The 17,049-nt window shown below is 43.4% G+C and overlaps 1 protein-coding gene across 8 annotated transcripts in view; it reads right to left on the bottom strand.

The window, feature by feature from the left end:
• Window positions 1-14,537, bottom strand: part of PALS2 (protein associated with LIN7 2, MAGUK p55 family member) — a 51,571-nt gene extending 37,034 nt beyond the window's left edge. For 2 of the 8 annotated variants that reach the window (XM_080577885.1, XM_080577886.1), the window contains exon 1: window positions 14,353-14,537. Coding sequence is in view for 1 of the 8 variants with exons in the window: in XM_080577879.1 (XP_080434005.1) it covers window positions 10,922-10,970 (49 nt within the window). In the remaining 7 variants the exon portion in view is untranslated. Of the gene's footprint in view, window positions 1-10,921; window positions 11,160-13,206; window positions 13,529-14,352 lie in introns of all 8 variants that reach the window. The other 6 variants (XM_080577880.1, XM_080577881.1, XM_080577879.1 and 3 more) reach the window with 5 other exon arrangements.
• Window positions 14,538-17,049: the final 2,512 nt, after the last annotated feature.

Genomic DNA, 17,049 nt, shown 5'->3' with positions numbered 1-17,049 from the left:
AACTGCAGAAATGCTGGCAGAGTGTCTGTATTTCTAAACGTGCTGTCAGGATTTAAACACTGCATCACTTCTCAGCATAAGTTTTCAGGCCCAGAGAAGCCAACTTTCACACAGAAGAAATCAACATTTTCCTTTTAACAGCAGAGAGACTGGTCTGAAAAGAGCTCCCGTCAGCAGTTGTCCAAAAATAAGCCAAGTCTCTGTATTTAAAACTTAATTTCTCAAATTCATTAGTAGCTTCCTGTCCAGCACAATGGACATCAACGGCTATGAAGGAAAAAGATACAATCAAGCATGCATCACATCAGCTCGACATAGGATTAAATCATGGCTGAAAGGGCTGAGAATTAAAAAGTAACTGTAACTCACAAATGCACTTACTTAAATTTCACATATGCTCAGAATTGTGATTTTTTGTGTGCGCGCTAAATAGAATCATAGAATCACACATAAAGGTTGGAAAAGACCTCCAAGATCATCTGGTCCAACCATTCATTGCAAACTGAACAAGTTCAAGCAGAGTACACCAAGGTGCGTTGTAATTCCCTGCATCATGTGCCTGTTACACATTTCTTTGCTGTGACAGTACCTGTAAACCCACACTGGGGCCCCATATAACTGCTCTTGACCTACGTTACACACATATACTAGACTAAAGAAGAGGAAGAAGTGTAGGAAGCAAATGGACATGCAGACATCCAAAGATAAGATTGGGCACTTCAAATTTTCAGATTTTCACTATCAGCAATAAATGGAGTTTGATACCCATGGATTTTACACCTCATTAAACATATGAGGTGTCAGTCTTCTCTGAACCTACAGATAGTGAGTTCAAATAAAATTAAGCATTATTGAATCCACCAACTTCCTCAGGACAAACAACATCTTGAATTACTCACGGTTGAATCTAGAATACTAACAGCAAAGTTAATGCAGCACAGTGTCCTGTGATCTTTGAGGAAGGGAAACAGATTCCAGGGAAGACCCATACTACAGTAAAAGCACCCAAACCAAATTTTAGAGATACATTACTTCTGACACCTAGTACAAAGATACCTCTAACAAAAGGGCTGGCTAATTTTCATCTTTTGAAGGTTTTGTTGGATAATACTTTTGGGAGGGGTGGGAAACATATCAATTCAGGATCATCTTCGTGTCATTTCTGCACACAGCCTAGCACTGAAGGAGTGCTTTCACTGTGCTGGAAGGGGCAGTGCTCAAATGGGACTGCCGCCTGCTCCACCTGTCTTCATGTATACAGCCTGGCGCTCCTGTCTGAAAGATGACATTATGCTGGCTGCTCAGGTTCCCAAGAGCTGAGCAGGTTCAACCTGCCACTCGTTGTACTGTCATTTCACACTACTGCCTCAAAAAAAGTTCTTTCTTTTTGTAGACTAAAAGTAGACAATATTACAGGGAAGTGGGATTCACATAGGAGGCATGTGTTCTTGCTGAAGTATTACTGGAAAGATTGTATGTTCAGCTGCAAGCAGGTCAGTAGTTCCAATGACTTCAAAGTTAAGGTATCCACTGAAGTTGTTTTGGGGAATGACTGCAGAGAAAAAGAGCAAAAAGGAAAGAAGTGACATACTTGAATGAAAGATTCATTTTGACGTTTATAATCAGATCCCCTGAAAAGTAGCTGACAAGAGGAATTTGCATATATTTAAATACAAAGTGTGAAATGTCACATAGTATAACTCTTGATTAACCCTCTTTGTGAACAAAGGTCATTCTTACTCATAACATGCCCAATAAAATGTTTTCAACTATCCTTCCATTCACTGCCTATTTCTGTTCACCCAAGAAAACACTCCTCCTGTTTTCTCAGTATACCCAAATGCTTAAAAAAAGAGCGGAAACTAAAATCAAACTGGCTTCTTAGCTGCATTAAGAGGATGAGTAGTTTGATTAAAAACAATCTGTGCTATAGATATTTAGAGATCTGCCCAACATGTTTAAATTCTGCTTTAAAAGATGGCCAGCATCTAGAGTCCTGACGACTCTTCACTTCTGTTGCCTTTCTTCATCCGGTTAACTCACTCGGAAGCTGCCAATGAACTCTAAAAACCGTGCAATAAAAGCTTTAGCAGGACTCTAATTTTGATCAGAGATAACCAAGTATAGTAACTCTATATAATACAACCTGAATTTTATTATGCATTCAACATCTTCAAATGCATGAGAGTGGTTTTGGGCACCATTTGAAGAGACAGTATTCAATCTACAGCTAGCAAGAATTTTTACTACTTCCTCCTCCCCATCTCCATACAAGAAGTACATAGACGCTACACTTCATCTTAATTTTCTTCCCAGAGATTTGCTACTTCACCAGGAAAAAAAGACACCTCTAGTCAGCCCTTACTTTCAAGGTAACAGAAGATCAAACTATAGCTATTTTTGAGAATGGAAGTTAGATATAACATTGTCACTTCTCTCAGCAAGAAGTACCAATAGTTTGGGGAAGACCTGCCCTCCTGGTGCAACTTGGGATAAAAAAAAGTTGGCCTATTTTTTTTCTGAGCTCAGCTGTTGCATTATTTCTGACAAAAAAAAAAAAAAAAAAGACTTGTTTTTCCCCAACACAATCAAAATCCCAAGAACAAAAAGAACCTCAAGAAGCCTAATCAAGTTCTTGGTAATGTAACTGCTCTTACTTTTATAGTATACACTTACCAACTTATGTCAAGGCTGAGAACTTGTATATTCCACTTATCCCATACCAGGGGTTTGCCAGTGACTATATTTCTTGTTCAAAGTTAATAAGAAAGCCACCTTGGAAAAATATTTTTAATCATTTATTGGGACACTGCTTCTTTTTTGCCCCTTGAACTGACTGGTAAAGGTATCAAACACAAGAACCTTGGCTTTTCCCAACAAGCGTGAAAAGATGAAACACTGAAGAGCAAAGAGGAAAAAGCCCTTTACATCTCCCTGGGTCACTGTCATCACATTTCCCACAGGTAGCACAAACTATTTCTATAGCACTACGCCTCTGTTCTGTGCAGCAACCGCTTGGGTTCTGTGATCTTGTATCAAGCTGACCTCACTGACCAAAACACATTTCCTACTCACCTTCAACACAAGATAGTCTAAAGTCCTGACTCCATCCTTCTCACCTGCATCAGAGGACTAAACCACGAACCTACCAATAATGTATTTCCTGGTATCTTAGGAGGCATTGTGTATTACCATAAACATGGAAGTGTTTTCCAAATAATACTGATTATAGCGAACTTGAAGAATGACTGAAGTGAGTGAAAGATGAGCCAGTTGCTAGATTTTGCTGACAGTTCTGAGTCTAGATATAGGACAATGTAAAGAGGGAAGAATGTTTTTAATTTAAAATATAGCACTGTTTCCTTATAATCTACATGTTCAAACAGATTGGTTGAAAATCTGTTTCCAAGCACAGTACTGTCAGTCTGACTTGGAGTATTTCTATTGCTAATCTAGCAGTCTCCCCTTCAGCTTCAGATGTCCACCCACTATCAACATGTGGCTCACAGGTTTCTATGACCCACCAACCCCATATCCAAACTATTAAAGTGTTCATTTAACCCCAACGCATTGCATCATTTGTGTCTACTAGAACACCACGCTGATGGCACAGGAGAGCCTTTAAAGCCACACCAAGATATTAGACAGGGCTAGGTCACCTTATACAGGATGCCTGTGTGGAAGATGGGATCAGAAGAAAGATGTCCCACAGCAACAGACAAATTTCTGGAGAGCAGGTAAGTATGCAAACAGGCACACAGTCTCCAGCACTTGGAGGCTAAACTTCTTTCTGCTGTTCCATCCGGACACACCGTTAGGCAGAATGCAGCAATGGGCAAAAAAAAAAAAAAAATAAGCAAATAAATCAGTGAAGCATCCTGGTTAGTCTGACACGCTTCCTAAGCTACATATATGGGTAATCATTAATCTGCTGCAAACTCACCTCCAGCTCTATTATCAAAACAGGAGCCAGCACTGGCTCAATCCTCATAGCAGGCTACAAAGATACACATATCACATCTCACTTATCAAGCACTCCAGAGAAAATCCATATCAATTATTTAAACAAACTAAAGAGTAATCCAGTCCAAGGATAAAAGTTTCTCATGTTTAGTCAAACAGATCTCCAGTGCACAAAGGCAGTTTACATATGCATACCAGTCCATGAAGTTGAGACTACTTTTGAAATGGAAGCATCATGTAAAAGTACAGGATATGAATCCCACAAACCTCATCTAGTTCAGAAAGGCTTCAATTTAAACATTATCTGGACTCTAGAAGATTACTTGGGGAAAATATCATATATGTTTACTTTGTTTTTTCACTTTTCTAGACAGCTAATGGGTGCCAGGCTTTTTGTTTATACACAAACATCCTGGTTTTATATATACATACATGCATACAGACATTCTTAATATATATATACAAATGCTATACCGTATAAAAAAATCCTTCCATATATGCATAGAGTTTTGTATGTACATTGACACACACAAACAAAAATAAAAAATACATGCTTTTAAAGAGAATTTAACAGACTGCCTGCCTGCTCCAACCTGTTTATCAGAACAGCCCCCCTCAGTTCAGAGAGGTAACATCTCCACATCGAGCAGCATCACATTAAGCAGGAGAAAGGTCTCAATGCAGGGTCTGTCTTGAGTGCAATGATAAGGAGCCTTTTTCTCACAGGCAGCCATACCTACTGCTGCTTACCCGTGGGTGGTATTTTAAATCATCCTCTTGCATTTATACTTGCTACTCAGTAACTTATAGAATCGTACAGAAAGAATGAATGGTGAAATGTGATGTCTTCTTTGTCCACTAGGTGGACTTTCTCTCTGGAAACTTTCAGTCTCATGCCTTTAGCATTATCAGTCTTTCTGCTTTCTTAGTTTTCAGTCCCCTCCATGAAACAATCAGATCTGAAAGCTGTTCATGTGCAGGTCCAGAGCAATTACGTAAGATGTTATTTGAGTTGTGAACCATATGCTTCTTTATCTGGAAGCTGAATTTCAGGCTATCCGGACACCACGTGTTCTGGTCCCAGCTCCTTCTTATCAAGAGACATGGACATCCAGAATAAACGTGCTAAGGCTTCTCTTCTATCTTCTTGAAAATCTACTCAGAAATAATGTTAATATTAGCTCCTGGTAGATTCTGAATGCTTTCAGAGGTTGCACTGCATATTGGAAATAGGATATGGAGTTAGATGGACCTTTTGATCTGATCCAGTGAAAGTTCTTATCATTTGAAAACCCTACCTTATTAAGGAGTACCCAAATACTTACAGGATTGTAATGGAATCAAGTGTTACACAGCTTGGCTGCAGGACTTCATTGACAGTGCACACATAACCAGTTTTATCCATTAATGTTGTATTTAACAAAAGTTTTTATGTTAGTATTTAATGCTCCTGCGCTGTGAGACCAGATGCCAACTACAGAATTAAGATGAACTGCCTCTCCATCTATTCAACGCAGGCAGGAAGTCACGTCCTTAGACCTGAGAACGCCAAAGATTTCCTTCTGCCTATTTCAAAGCAGTGCTGTATTCTCAAACAAGGAGGTTCGCTTACATATTCATCTTCGTAGATTTCTCTGATCTAGCGGTTAAGTGCATAGCTACTTCTGAAACCAATTAAAATCCAGTAGAAAAAGGCCGTTTATATAAAAGCATTGGACTTTGGAATCAGTGTCCCATCACGGTTCACAATCATCTATCCAGAGAATTGCCCTTCTTGCTGAAGTTCATGAAGAAAAATGGGAAAAACATTTTCTTGACTGTAGTATCTCCTAAGACCTACTCTGCTTATTAAGTAAATGTTTCCAGTATTTGCAAATTAAGAAACACTACTACTGAGTCTAAGTTGATATAACATAAGCTCCAGGAGCAGTCAAAATATCTAATGGGAGAAAAAGTTACAGGTTAAAAAAAAAAAACACGCAAATGTAACCTTTAAAATGCGAGTATCCTTAGCTATACCAGTCTAGTAATAAGAAAGAGTGGAAAGCATCAAAAGTGATCTGAATTTTGAAGTAATTACAGAAAAATAAAACTCAGTGTATTAACTCACCCTGAAGGGGAAAAAAAAAAAAAAAAAAAGAGTAATCTAATTCAAACTAGTCTATGGCTGTCCAGAGAGATTACCTTCTGGAAGTACAGTAATTACATTTGTAAAGTAAAATCACTTATGCCTGGGGTGTGGAGGCCCAAGGGATTTTTTTTTTTTAAATTTGAAATGTCTGAAAGTTTCATAATGATTTGAAGACTGAGAGAATAATTTTGTATACGAGAGTACACATTCTGAGTAATGGCCTCTTTTGGTGGTGGTAATCAGATATGTGTAACTGGCAAGACTGCAGAACACCAGATGTCAAGTAGGAATGGACATACAGTCCCACTTACCCATAGAGTCACCACGCATTCTAAGCTAAGGAGCAGTGTTTGGGGAACTTCTCGCAAAAGCACTTCTTGCCAAATTTGTAATTAGACTAATCCTTACAATTCCAAAGAAAAACTCCTACTGGTTTCACTGAAAGTTTCTCTACAGGGTTTTGTCAGTACCTTGCAAATGAGATTACTTTAAAACAAATAAAAGCAGTATATTCTTATGAGCTCTAGCTTGCTTAATAGTCCGCATAAAGCGTTTTAATCCAACGACATATCCAGTTATAGCAAGACCAAACAACACCATTCCAACAGTCCCACGGTGACACAAAACTGTCTCGAAACAGTTTTGGTGCTTTTACGGAGGAACAAGATGTATGGTCAACCAAGGCCTAACTTTATGTCTTGTCTACAAAAAAAGAACTTTGCTAGATACCAGAAGCTCAATTTTTGAATAGTTAGAAAGAAGCCGTGTGAAACAATACCAGAAGCTTTGAATTGGGTACGAAGCATTTACTTCCCTTGGAAGTTTCACGTGACTTAAGACAAAACATCTTAACACCTTCCACTTTGTGAGTCCAGCTGCTGAATGATCAGCCCTTTGCTTTTCCATTCCCCATTCATTAGTGCCTTCTGAAGACCTCAGGTTCAACAGTTTTACAGTGCTGCTTACAGCTTTCCTGAGCTGCAATAGCATGGGGTCTGACTGAAGACTGCAGACTGAACTTGGTAAGAGCTACACACTTGCTCTGCTGCTGTTTAGTTAGGCTGTGCTGCTTCCAGAGCTATTTGCCAAGATTTGGCAGTTAAATGTGCTCCCTTCAATTCAGAGCTGATAAATTCCCTTCAACAGTAAGCTCGCATGCTTCCAGGAAACAGCAAAACAAAAAAGGTTCCAGCAAACGGACTGCAGTGACTTCCCGAGCAACTGACTGTGCAGATGGGAGACTCTTTTTTTGATCCATTTATGAGGCCGGGACTTCGCGCAGTACAAATTTTGGCTACGGCAGGCTTTTTCAATGCGTGCAGCTCACTCGCAGAGCCGGGAGCTCCGCACAGCCGCTAGAGGGAGCGGGCTCGCCGCGTTTCCACCCGCAAACCGGAGCGGCTCTGCTCCCTGCTCTTGTACTTCATGCTGAGAACTTTAAATAAGCCAACCACCACCTTTCCGGACCTCTCAGCACCCCAAATCTCTCCTCTTCTCACCGGTGTATGCACGTCCAGTTGCTCATCTATTCCAGTAGCTAAGGCTGCTAAAGATGCCTTGATCCCTAAGACCTGTAACTTGGGAGGACCTTTTTCCTATGTAATTAGGTGCAAACATTAAGAGGCAATACAGCAGCCAGTTCAGTGCTCTCCAACCCCTTTCCTAATATTTCTTCTAGTGCATTCATTGCCTGTCCTCAAAACTGCCCAGCCATTCCTCCCTCTTTGCACGGGCAACAAGGAGTGGATGCGATCACTGCAGGCAGCAGCAGGGTGAGGGTGCTCATCCATCAGTCAGAGCAGCTCAAGTACAGTCATTATCTCTGTCTGAGCAGAACAGATATTACAGAAGTGCTGAGTGAAACACACTAACGCTGGCTACCAGTTTATCTTGCTTCCCAAAAGATAGCGCCTCCAATTTAGTCCATCTTACCACCGTTGAGCCAAGACACCTATGAGATGACCACAGAGCTAACGTCAGAAAAAATTAGATGGACAACTTCTCACACAACAGCTTCATGCCAAGGTTGAACCTCTGCAGCAAATGGGCCACCCTGGGGAAAGCTAGGAAAGAATGAAAGAAAAATTACAGAGTTGGCCCCAATATCGCCAGCATCAGCACTGACCAAATCAAGCACTGCTCACCCCAGGCTGCTCTGGCTTACCAAATCTAGCGTAAGCAGCAAAACTGTACCAGTAGATCGGCAAAGAGCACCAAGTATCTGCATGATTTGCAGTCAGATGACTGCCTTCCAGTCATTCACTCTATAAACATTAAGTTTCAATTAACAGTTTCTCCTGGCCAGCCTGTTCTTTACCAATGAATGCATAAATTGAACTTTCAATTGTTAATTACACATCTCACTCCTGCACTTCTACTGACACCAAGAAATGCAAGCGTAGATGTAAGAAGCAGTGACTACAGTTAACAGCAGCCAAGTAATTTCTGTCCAGCAACGCTATACTTTGCTACAGCACAGCAGTTTGCAATGCTGTAAGCCAGAATTGCTCAGAAAGGTGAAAGAAACTTTTCACCCATTTCATTCACTCGACTGCAGCTTGTCTTCCCAGTTTTAGAACTTCTGCTGTATAAGCACTTGCATCTTGCCAAAAAGACTTCTGTAAACTTCAACAGTGGATCAGGAAAGGCATGGGGAGGAATTTTAATAAGAAGATATGTAAAGGCTGACTTACCAATTGGCCCACTGACTTGTGAAAAAAAAATAAAGCAATGTCACACAAAAAGCTGTTGAGATGTTTTAAATACAGCATATACAAAACCTCTCACATCATAGTTGCATGCGTATCTCCAAACATAACACTGGTAACAAACATGGAATCATTAAAAAAATAAATAAAACGGAAGGAAGAAAGTAATAGCACAGTTAGAATGGCTGACGCATTTTTCTTTCATTCCCCTAGAGATTTATTTGAGTGCTCCCCCATACTGTGTTATTAGCACTAAGAAAAACCTTTACCCTATCTGTTTACCTCAGTCTATTTACCCTCAATCTACTTTCCTCTATCCTGTTTAGGTATTTAAAGAGGTATCACTTTAACTTTTCATTAATGCACATTTGACCAGTGGGTGGAGATAAAGCTTTAATTAGAAAGCTAAAAGCAAACTATTTCAGTAGCTACTCTTACTATAGAAGCAATACTTGAATGCCAACGCTATCTCAGCAAAGAGACTTAAATGAACTGATCTGAAAAGGAAAAGAAAAGCAATTTTTCTTACCTCCTAATTTTCATTATTTTAACAGTATTTTGACAAAACGTTTGGAATCAAAAAGTGAAGGCTGAAGTTGTTTGAAATCAACAGTTGTGTCTCCACCTACTGGAAAAGTGAATTTAGCTGAAATACTGATCCTTTAATTTGGATATGCAAAAGCCATGAGAGTAACGTATTAGTGCAATACGCAAAGAACTGGTTCCTTTTTTTCCCCCCAAGAGTTTGTGAAAATTACCGACTTTTCCCGCAGTCAGCATGGATTTTTGAGGTTCCTATTCTCAAATGGTTGCTTGTCAGCATGCAAAACTACCCAATACATTTAAAATAGCAGATCCAAGTAATTTCTTAACGTTTGTTGCCAATAAATCTGAAAGGCCATCCAATTTCACTATCTTACTAATTTCCACCGTGCTTTCATGAGACCTAGACACTAACACTGGAATGAGTTCTTTAGATAACCAACAGGGGTAAACCCACCAAACAGTTGCTAATACCAAGTATTCTCAATATGTAACACCTGTTTGTTTTGTTGGATTTTGTTTATAAACCAAAGAGATCTTGGAAATAACTAAACATGAAGTAAAGGTAGAGAAAATTCCACTTACAAATTGTTATTATTTAATACAAGTTGTAAATTTACTCACTATCATTTTTAAAGACACTAATCAACGCAAAAGAGGAATGTAAATGATTTGATAAGGACAAGCACCTCTCCCAACCTCTCTTTTTTTGCCTCCATTATTCTTGTAAGAATGACATCAGACATAATTAAATAATTCAGGCTTGCTTTATTCTGAAAAAAGGCAATTTTTAAGCCACAGAATAGCATATTCACATCACTATGCCTCGTTAATCCCTCTGCAAAGGGCAACAGTTTGCTCTAGTATAACCTGAGAGTAACTGCAGATGGTTAGTAATAATGACCAGGAAATCAAAGACAATCTTAAACGTGATCTAAACTTCTCCCCCTACAACTGAACCTGAACCATCATTCTGACATTTTGTTGAACTCAGACTGTAAAGACTTTACTCACAACTGTAGTAAGCTAGCCAAAAACACCTACTGATCCAGCTATTTGACACTGCCTTCTCCTAGCTAGTGTGCACACAACTGAAATCTTAGATCAGTTGTGAGCTCTGAAACAATCATTGTCTACTACTCGTCCTGTGACATAAAAGTCACGCTGACACCTTCATGCCCATGAAAACGAACCATTACATTCCTCTCAGCGTTTGTGGCCTGCTCATCTGTACTTCTGCCTCTCACCTGCAAGCCTGAACGAAACTTACTTTTTGCCCTGTACCCTTTGTGAGATTCTTCTGTTGCAGAGGACGCTAAAACCACTTTCCCCTGACACACTCACTCTTAATCCTGTGATCCTATTCTACGTGCTCCCATACAAATGACCCCAATACCGTCCGTGCTGCTCCAGTTGTAGGATATTTCTAAGAAGTCCATTTTTTTTAACCACATGTACAAGGCCAAACCCATTCCAGTTTGCCATAGCACTGAGTTTATGGACTATATACTGTGTGCTGCCTCCCGCTACAGTAACCTGTTTTGCCTCTTAAGAAAGGCTTCACCCCACACCTTACCTCCTCTATTGGCTCTCCTTTCCACAAAGGATAAACACAACCATCTCATTCAAGGCCAACTCAAAAAGAAAAAAAAAAAAGAATGAATGGCAAAAAGCAAGTTCAGGTGTATGTAGTGTTGAGAACCCATCCGTCCATCCTATCGTATGCCTTCTGCAGCAAATGCTCTCTCCTCATCTAGTAGCACGATCAGTCAATTCCCTCAAACCAGGATGAGTCAATTTTTATCCATCTTTACCTTAAACGCAGAACACAAGAGACAATACCATTTAAACCTGCGTGGATTTGTTACCCTTTCAAATCTTAGGACAGCTTAACTTACTCCACATCTAAATGGAGACTGCAACACCTAAAGCACTACTACAGGCATTACCACGACCCCAGCTGCATACCTGCCTCTTAAGTAGAAAGAAACCCCCCCTTTTACTACAACATAAAGAAAGCTTCACTGGTCTACAGATCAGTGTCCTGCACAGCGTACCAGAGGGCACTCACAAGAGCCTGCAACAGTCACATCAGGTCAGAACTCGGACTCACTCAGAGCTGCAGCACAAAGCAAGGTTTTAAAGGACACAAAACTTTTTCTAAAACTGCACTAAAACTGTAAGTAATTTCTACAAATAAACACATTTAGAAAAACAGTGTGATTCAGGGACTGAGTCACTGTATGAGTAGACTCATACTGAAGGTTCTTTTGCCTGTCATTATGGTACTACAAAGTTTTCCCCATATCACCGACCCTTCTTTCTGCACAAGGACCCAATCTCAAGCTGGAGCTTGATTCTGATCGAAAAAGTTGAGTTTCTGAGGACAATGCTCAATCACACCCTTAAAAGCTCAAAATAAAGCCTGCCAAATTATTTGGTAGGTTATTTGCTTTTCCTGCTTTTACTGTGGTTAAACATCAACTAAAATTGCCAGAAGTATTAAGTTAGATTGTCTAGATTTCTGCTCCTTTTTATCTCCCCAAGGTGTATGCTTTAAATAAGAACCATCCTAAAATTGTGTGTTTTTTTTGTTTTGTTTTGGAGATTCATCCTCTCTGTCAGACCTCTTTCATAACGGCTAGGCACACTTTCACTACTTTCTTCATTATTTCCATTTTACCTAAAAAATCCATACGTGATTACACCATGATTTAAGCGCACAGCTTCCATTATTTGTTTAAAGAGAAAAAAGCAATGAGAGGTAGTTCAAGAAAGGTCCAATTGCACATATGTTGCAACAGCTTTTCAATCATTTTGGAGACTTCTGGCATGCACAGTTAGCCCACTAATATAGCAGCAGAACAGACACCATTCCACATAGCTGCGATGGTATATCTGTCAATAATTTCCATATTAAGTAGCTCTTGACAAGACAGGCTGAAGCAGCAGTGATCCATAGGATCTCAAGCGCATGCAAGCGCACAGAATTTAGAGAAGCTGAACATACGCACTTTTGGGGCGGATGCTGAAGGTTCCATGAAAAATAATAATGAGGACAGTAGGAAAGTGTCTCATATAAACAAGACAAGGAAATAAAAACCTAACAATGGTAGCAGCTTTAGGATGACACCATGCCTCGGTACTGCAGATTTTCCAAAGCAATATGGATCCCAGGTAATCTATATAGTGCAATCCTTCAAGAACAAAATAAGGAGTGCAAGATCATCAATTCCAAACATTTCAAGGGAGGAAAGAGGAAATTAAAGATTTTTTCTGAAGAGTCATTTAAAAATCACATTGCAATTAGCTCGAACCAGACTCCAATTGTCAGCATTTTGTTTAAATCTGAATTTACTGCATTTTCAAGAAGAATTTTGTGACAAGCTTTGCACGGACCAGTCACATCACAAAGAGTTAAAAGCCAACCACCTCAGCAGAAATAAAAGGAAACATTATGATGCTGCTGTCAACTCAACCAGCTTAACAGACACTAGCTGTTCAGAAGCAGTATGCTAAGATTTGTTCAAAGCCTCCTTTAGTCCGACAGCTATTTATAGCTGCCTAGCCTCTCTACAATTTCTCACAGTCCCTCCTCCTCCCAAAGCCAAGTCGGGGAAGTTTAATGGATGTAATCCCGGGCCTTGTGCCGCAAGATGGTCAGGAGCTCTGCAACTCTCCTCCAGTGATCCCCTGTGCAGTAAGACCAGGAATAATAATAAGAGAGTGGTCTAACCTATGCGGGTGCCAAATACGCGAGATAAACCTTATCTCTACTCCTTCGGAACGAACTCATTTTTCCTCTGCCAGCACAGTGACAGTAATGAACCGCATAAGCCTCAGAGCTGATGCGAAAGGTACCTTCCTCCTCGCCACAGAGAAGAGCCTAAGCCAACCGCCTTGAAAGCCAACGGAGAGGCTATCCAAGTCAGCTCTGACCCCTGGGCAGCAGCAATGTCATCCGCGTGCCTCCCCGCTTACATTTTAGTGTTACAGCTGTACCCCCCTCAAAGAGACGAGGAGGCCGTTGGTTCTTTTTTTTTTTGGCTTTTCCCCGTGCAGTTCGTGGTTACCATTCGATATCCACCACCCAGCCGTGCATGTGCGCGTCTTCTTCGTAAAGCATCGCTCCAGATAGGCTCCCTTTCACCAGTATCTCCCCCGACAGCTTGAAAGCGTTTTCCTGCCGGCAGAGCACAACGCCACGGGCTGGACCCGGTGCCTGCCCTACCTCCTGCATCCAGCCGCCCGCAGTACTTGCACCCAGCCGGGGGGGACGGCAGCGCCGAGGGAAAAACTCCTTGCCCACCCGCTTACAACCACGTTTTCTCCCCTTTCCCCGCTCGGAGGCAGACGGAAGGGGAGGGATGACTTCCTCGGGAGGAAAATAACCGGGGAAAGGCCGGGGCAGAGATCAAGAGGGGAGGAATCATCCCCGAGGAGCGGGGATAATCCCCGAGGGGCACGGCGGGGCGGGGGGGGGGATAATCCCACAAGGAAGGGGGGGAGGTAATCTCGGGGGGGGAGATAATCCGGGGAGGGGGAGATAATCCTAAAGGGGGGGGGGGAGATAATCCTGGAAGGGGGAAGGGGAGGGAGATCCGATAATCCCCAGGGGGAGAGAAAATACGGGCAGGGGGTGAGGAAGGGGGCGGGCTGGGGGATAAACCGGGGCGGCGGGTAAGGAGCGGGTCTCCCGAGGAGGAGGAGGAGGAGGAGGAGGAAGAGGGGGGTCAATCCTCGCCCCGGGGGCAGCGATCCCTCTCCCCCGGCCCCGTTGCTGCCATGTTCGCTGCCCTGCAGGCCCGCCCGCCGCCGGTACCTGCGGGAGGGAGGGGAGGGCGGGCGGCTCTGCCCGCCTCACACACACACACACACACGGGGCTCCGCTCGGGCCGCCCGGCCGCGGGACCCCGCCTCGCACCACCATTTCCCCGCCGGCACCGAGCCCTCCCCGCCCCCCCCCCCCCCCTCACACACCGCACGCCCCCCGGTACCGCAACTCACCGGCTCCCGCTCCCCGTCCCCTCCTCAGCGGGCGCCGCTACAGCCCCATGGGCGGGCTCGGCCGCGCGAGGTGCCGGTTGGCGGGGGCACAGCGCGAGCCCGAGGTGCTGCCGCCGCCGCCGCCGCTTCCCCCGCCGGGTCCGTCCCCGTCCCCGTCCCCGCCGCTCTGCGCCCGCCTCGGCGCGCGCCGCCGGCCTGCCAGCAGCACGCGCTCGCGCTCCTCCTCCCCCGCCCCCTTACGCCTCCGCGGCGCGCGCGACCCGGCCTCCGCGGCGGCGGCGGCGGCAAGGGCGGCGGCGCGCGAGCACCTCCCACACCCTCATCGCCCCCCCCCCCCGCCCCGCTTCCCGCCCAGCCCAGCCCGAGCGAACGGCCGGGCGCGTGAGGGGGGGCGCGCGCCGCCGCCGCTCCCGCCCGCCCAACCGCCGCCAACCGCCCCGCTGTGTGGGGAGGGCGTGACTGTGTGTGTGTGTGTGTGTGTGTGTGTGTGTGTGTGTGTGTGTGAGGGGCCGTGGCACCGGCACGCTGTGTGACTGGAAAAGCGTGCTTGTGTGTGATGCTGGGTGTGTGAGTGTGCGTGAGACACCCTGTCTGGCGCTCGGAGGGTGAGAGAGAGCGTGTAAGAGTTGTGGGGGGGGAGCGTATGGGGGAGAACAGGCGTGTAGGTGTGACGGGGTGAGTGTGTGACGGGGTGTGTGCCGTGCGGGTGTGCGAGGGCACATGTGAAGGAGTGCGTGTATGTGTGTGTATCAGGGAGGGACTCTGTGAGTGTGTGGGGGCACGTGGCAGGGTCACGGGAGAGCAAGTGCACGTGTGTGCAAGATGGCACACGTGTGCGGGGCACGCTCGCTCCCCAAAGCAGGGAAGAAATTCCGCCGACACCACCCGTCTCCACAAGCACCGAGATGGGAACAACACAGAAAAACTGATTTTCCTGCGCTTCCGATCACTACTGGCTTTTAGCGTTTGGTTTGCGTTGAGCGGTGGTTATAGACTAGCTGTCACTTTTTGCTTCTGGTCGATTTTGTGAAGACTTTCACCTTTGGATATTCTTGGATTTAATGAAATTTGAGTTGCAAATGCTAAGGCACTGCTGCATGCACAATTCTCGTGGAAGCTGGAGCGTGCATCTCAGGCGTGTATCAGATAGAGTTTGCCCCAGAAAAGAAGGCGTTCATGTACAAAGCAAGACTTCATTCCTCAGCCTGATTTCATTCTCTTTTTCCTTCTCTCACCAACGTTCCAAAAATTTTTCAATCCAAGTGTACAGTTCAGCTGTAATCTGCTTAATTGTGCTGTTTTAAGAAGACGTGATAGCCTGCTGTAACATATGGTAACCCTTAATAATAGCTGTCTGCAGTTCACGCTGGCTTTTGCTTGGCAAGTCGTTGGGGAGAAGGAAAAGCTAGAACTACGTGGGGGTTGAGTGCATTTGAACAGAAACTCCACTAGGTATCGATTCACATTTTAGCGGGTTCAGGTTGTGCCTTCCTACTACATAACAAATAAGCTGACTTTAAGGCAACCAAAGAAGTCCAAAAAAGCAGCATATATATGATGGGCATAATTAAAGAAATGGTGGAACAGCAGCCAGCAAGTGACCAATAACAGATTGAATAAGATCTTGTCCTTATGTAAAAATCCAGCATTTAGAATTCCCTTATGAATTATTTTTATTTACTCTTCAAAGTACAGGAGCTACCAAAGGCTCTACCCTGAAAAGTTACTGTGCTGAGAGCTTAACAAAAATGTGCAATTATGTATCTCAGGGTCCAAAGAGCTTACAGCCCTCTTTCAGTCTCTCAGTAAAATGTCTAAATTGAACATATTTTTGATAATTTTCTTCACAAGCAGTTATCTTTCCCCTATTAAACTGAAAGGGAATTTAACATGTCGTGAGGGATTCTCAGCTAAGTAAAGACCTGCCATTCTGCTGGTGCTCAAACCCCTGCAGCTACAGTGGAAAAACTGACAGGAGTAGAAAATCCTCCTCATGCCCCAAAAAATAACTCTACAACTTTCTCTCTTCTTTGCCCCTTATTTATTTATTTGTTTGTTTGTTTGTTTGTTTTGGTGATGTTCCATTGGAAAACCTGTTGAACCAGAGCCACAAAATGCATAGCTGTCACCTCGTTCTGCATTTTACAGCTCAACATCTTCTTCTCGTACAGTCCCTGCATTTGAGGAGACTGAACATTTTTTCTAGTTAGGAGAAAGGGTTGTAGCATTTCATGCTGGTGTCTTTATCCTGACTTTATCCTTCATGGCCAATGAAAGAAAATCACTTTTCTGCAAAACTCAGAGGTTCCTTATTACAGTTCAACACAAAGCCTGAATCCAAACCTGTGAAATGTGATAGCCCATTTTTGGCTGTAGCAGAAATATCTAAACACAAAGCACTTTGACTGCTCTGGAGCTTTTTGAATGTCTTCCATTCTGGCCTCCACAGCTGCTATTTGGCTATTAAAGCCCCTTTGGGAATGTGCCCCAAATGCTTGCACACCGCTTCTTGCCCAATATTTAATCCATTTGACCCATTAGGGTCAAGAACGAAACAGAGATGTATTGTTTTAGAAGAGAATTTAGAAATTGACTTTTACCTTCTAGTACGAATGATCATATCTTTTGGCTTTTTATAGCTTACATTCACATGCCACTCATAACAGAAATCCCCCATTCAAGGATGGCTGATAGTAT

The sequence above is a fragment of the Anser brachyrhynchus genome, assembly GCF_964034855.1.
Source record: "Anser brachyrhynchus genome assembly, chromosome: 2".
NCBI lineage: Eukaryota > Metazoa > Chordata > Aves > Anseriformes > Anatidae > Anser > Anser brachyrhynchus.
The sequence above is the reverse complement of the archived record's forward strand: the minus strand, read 5'-3'. Positions and strand labels throughout refer to the sequence as shown.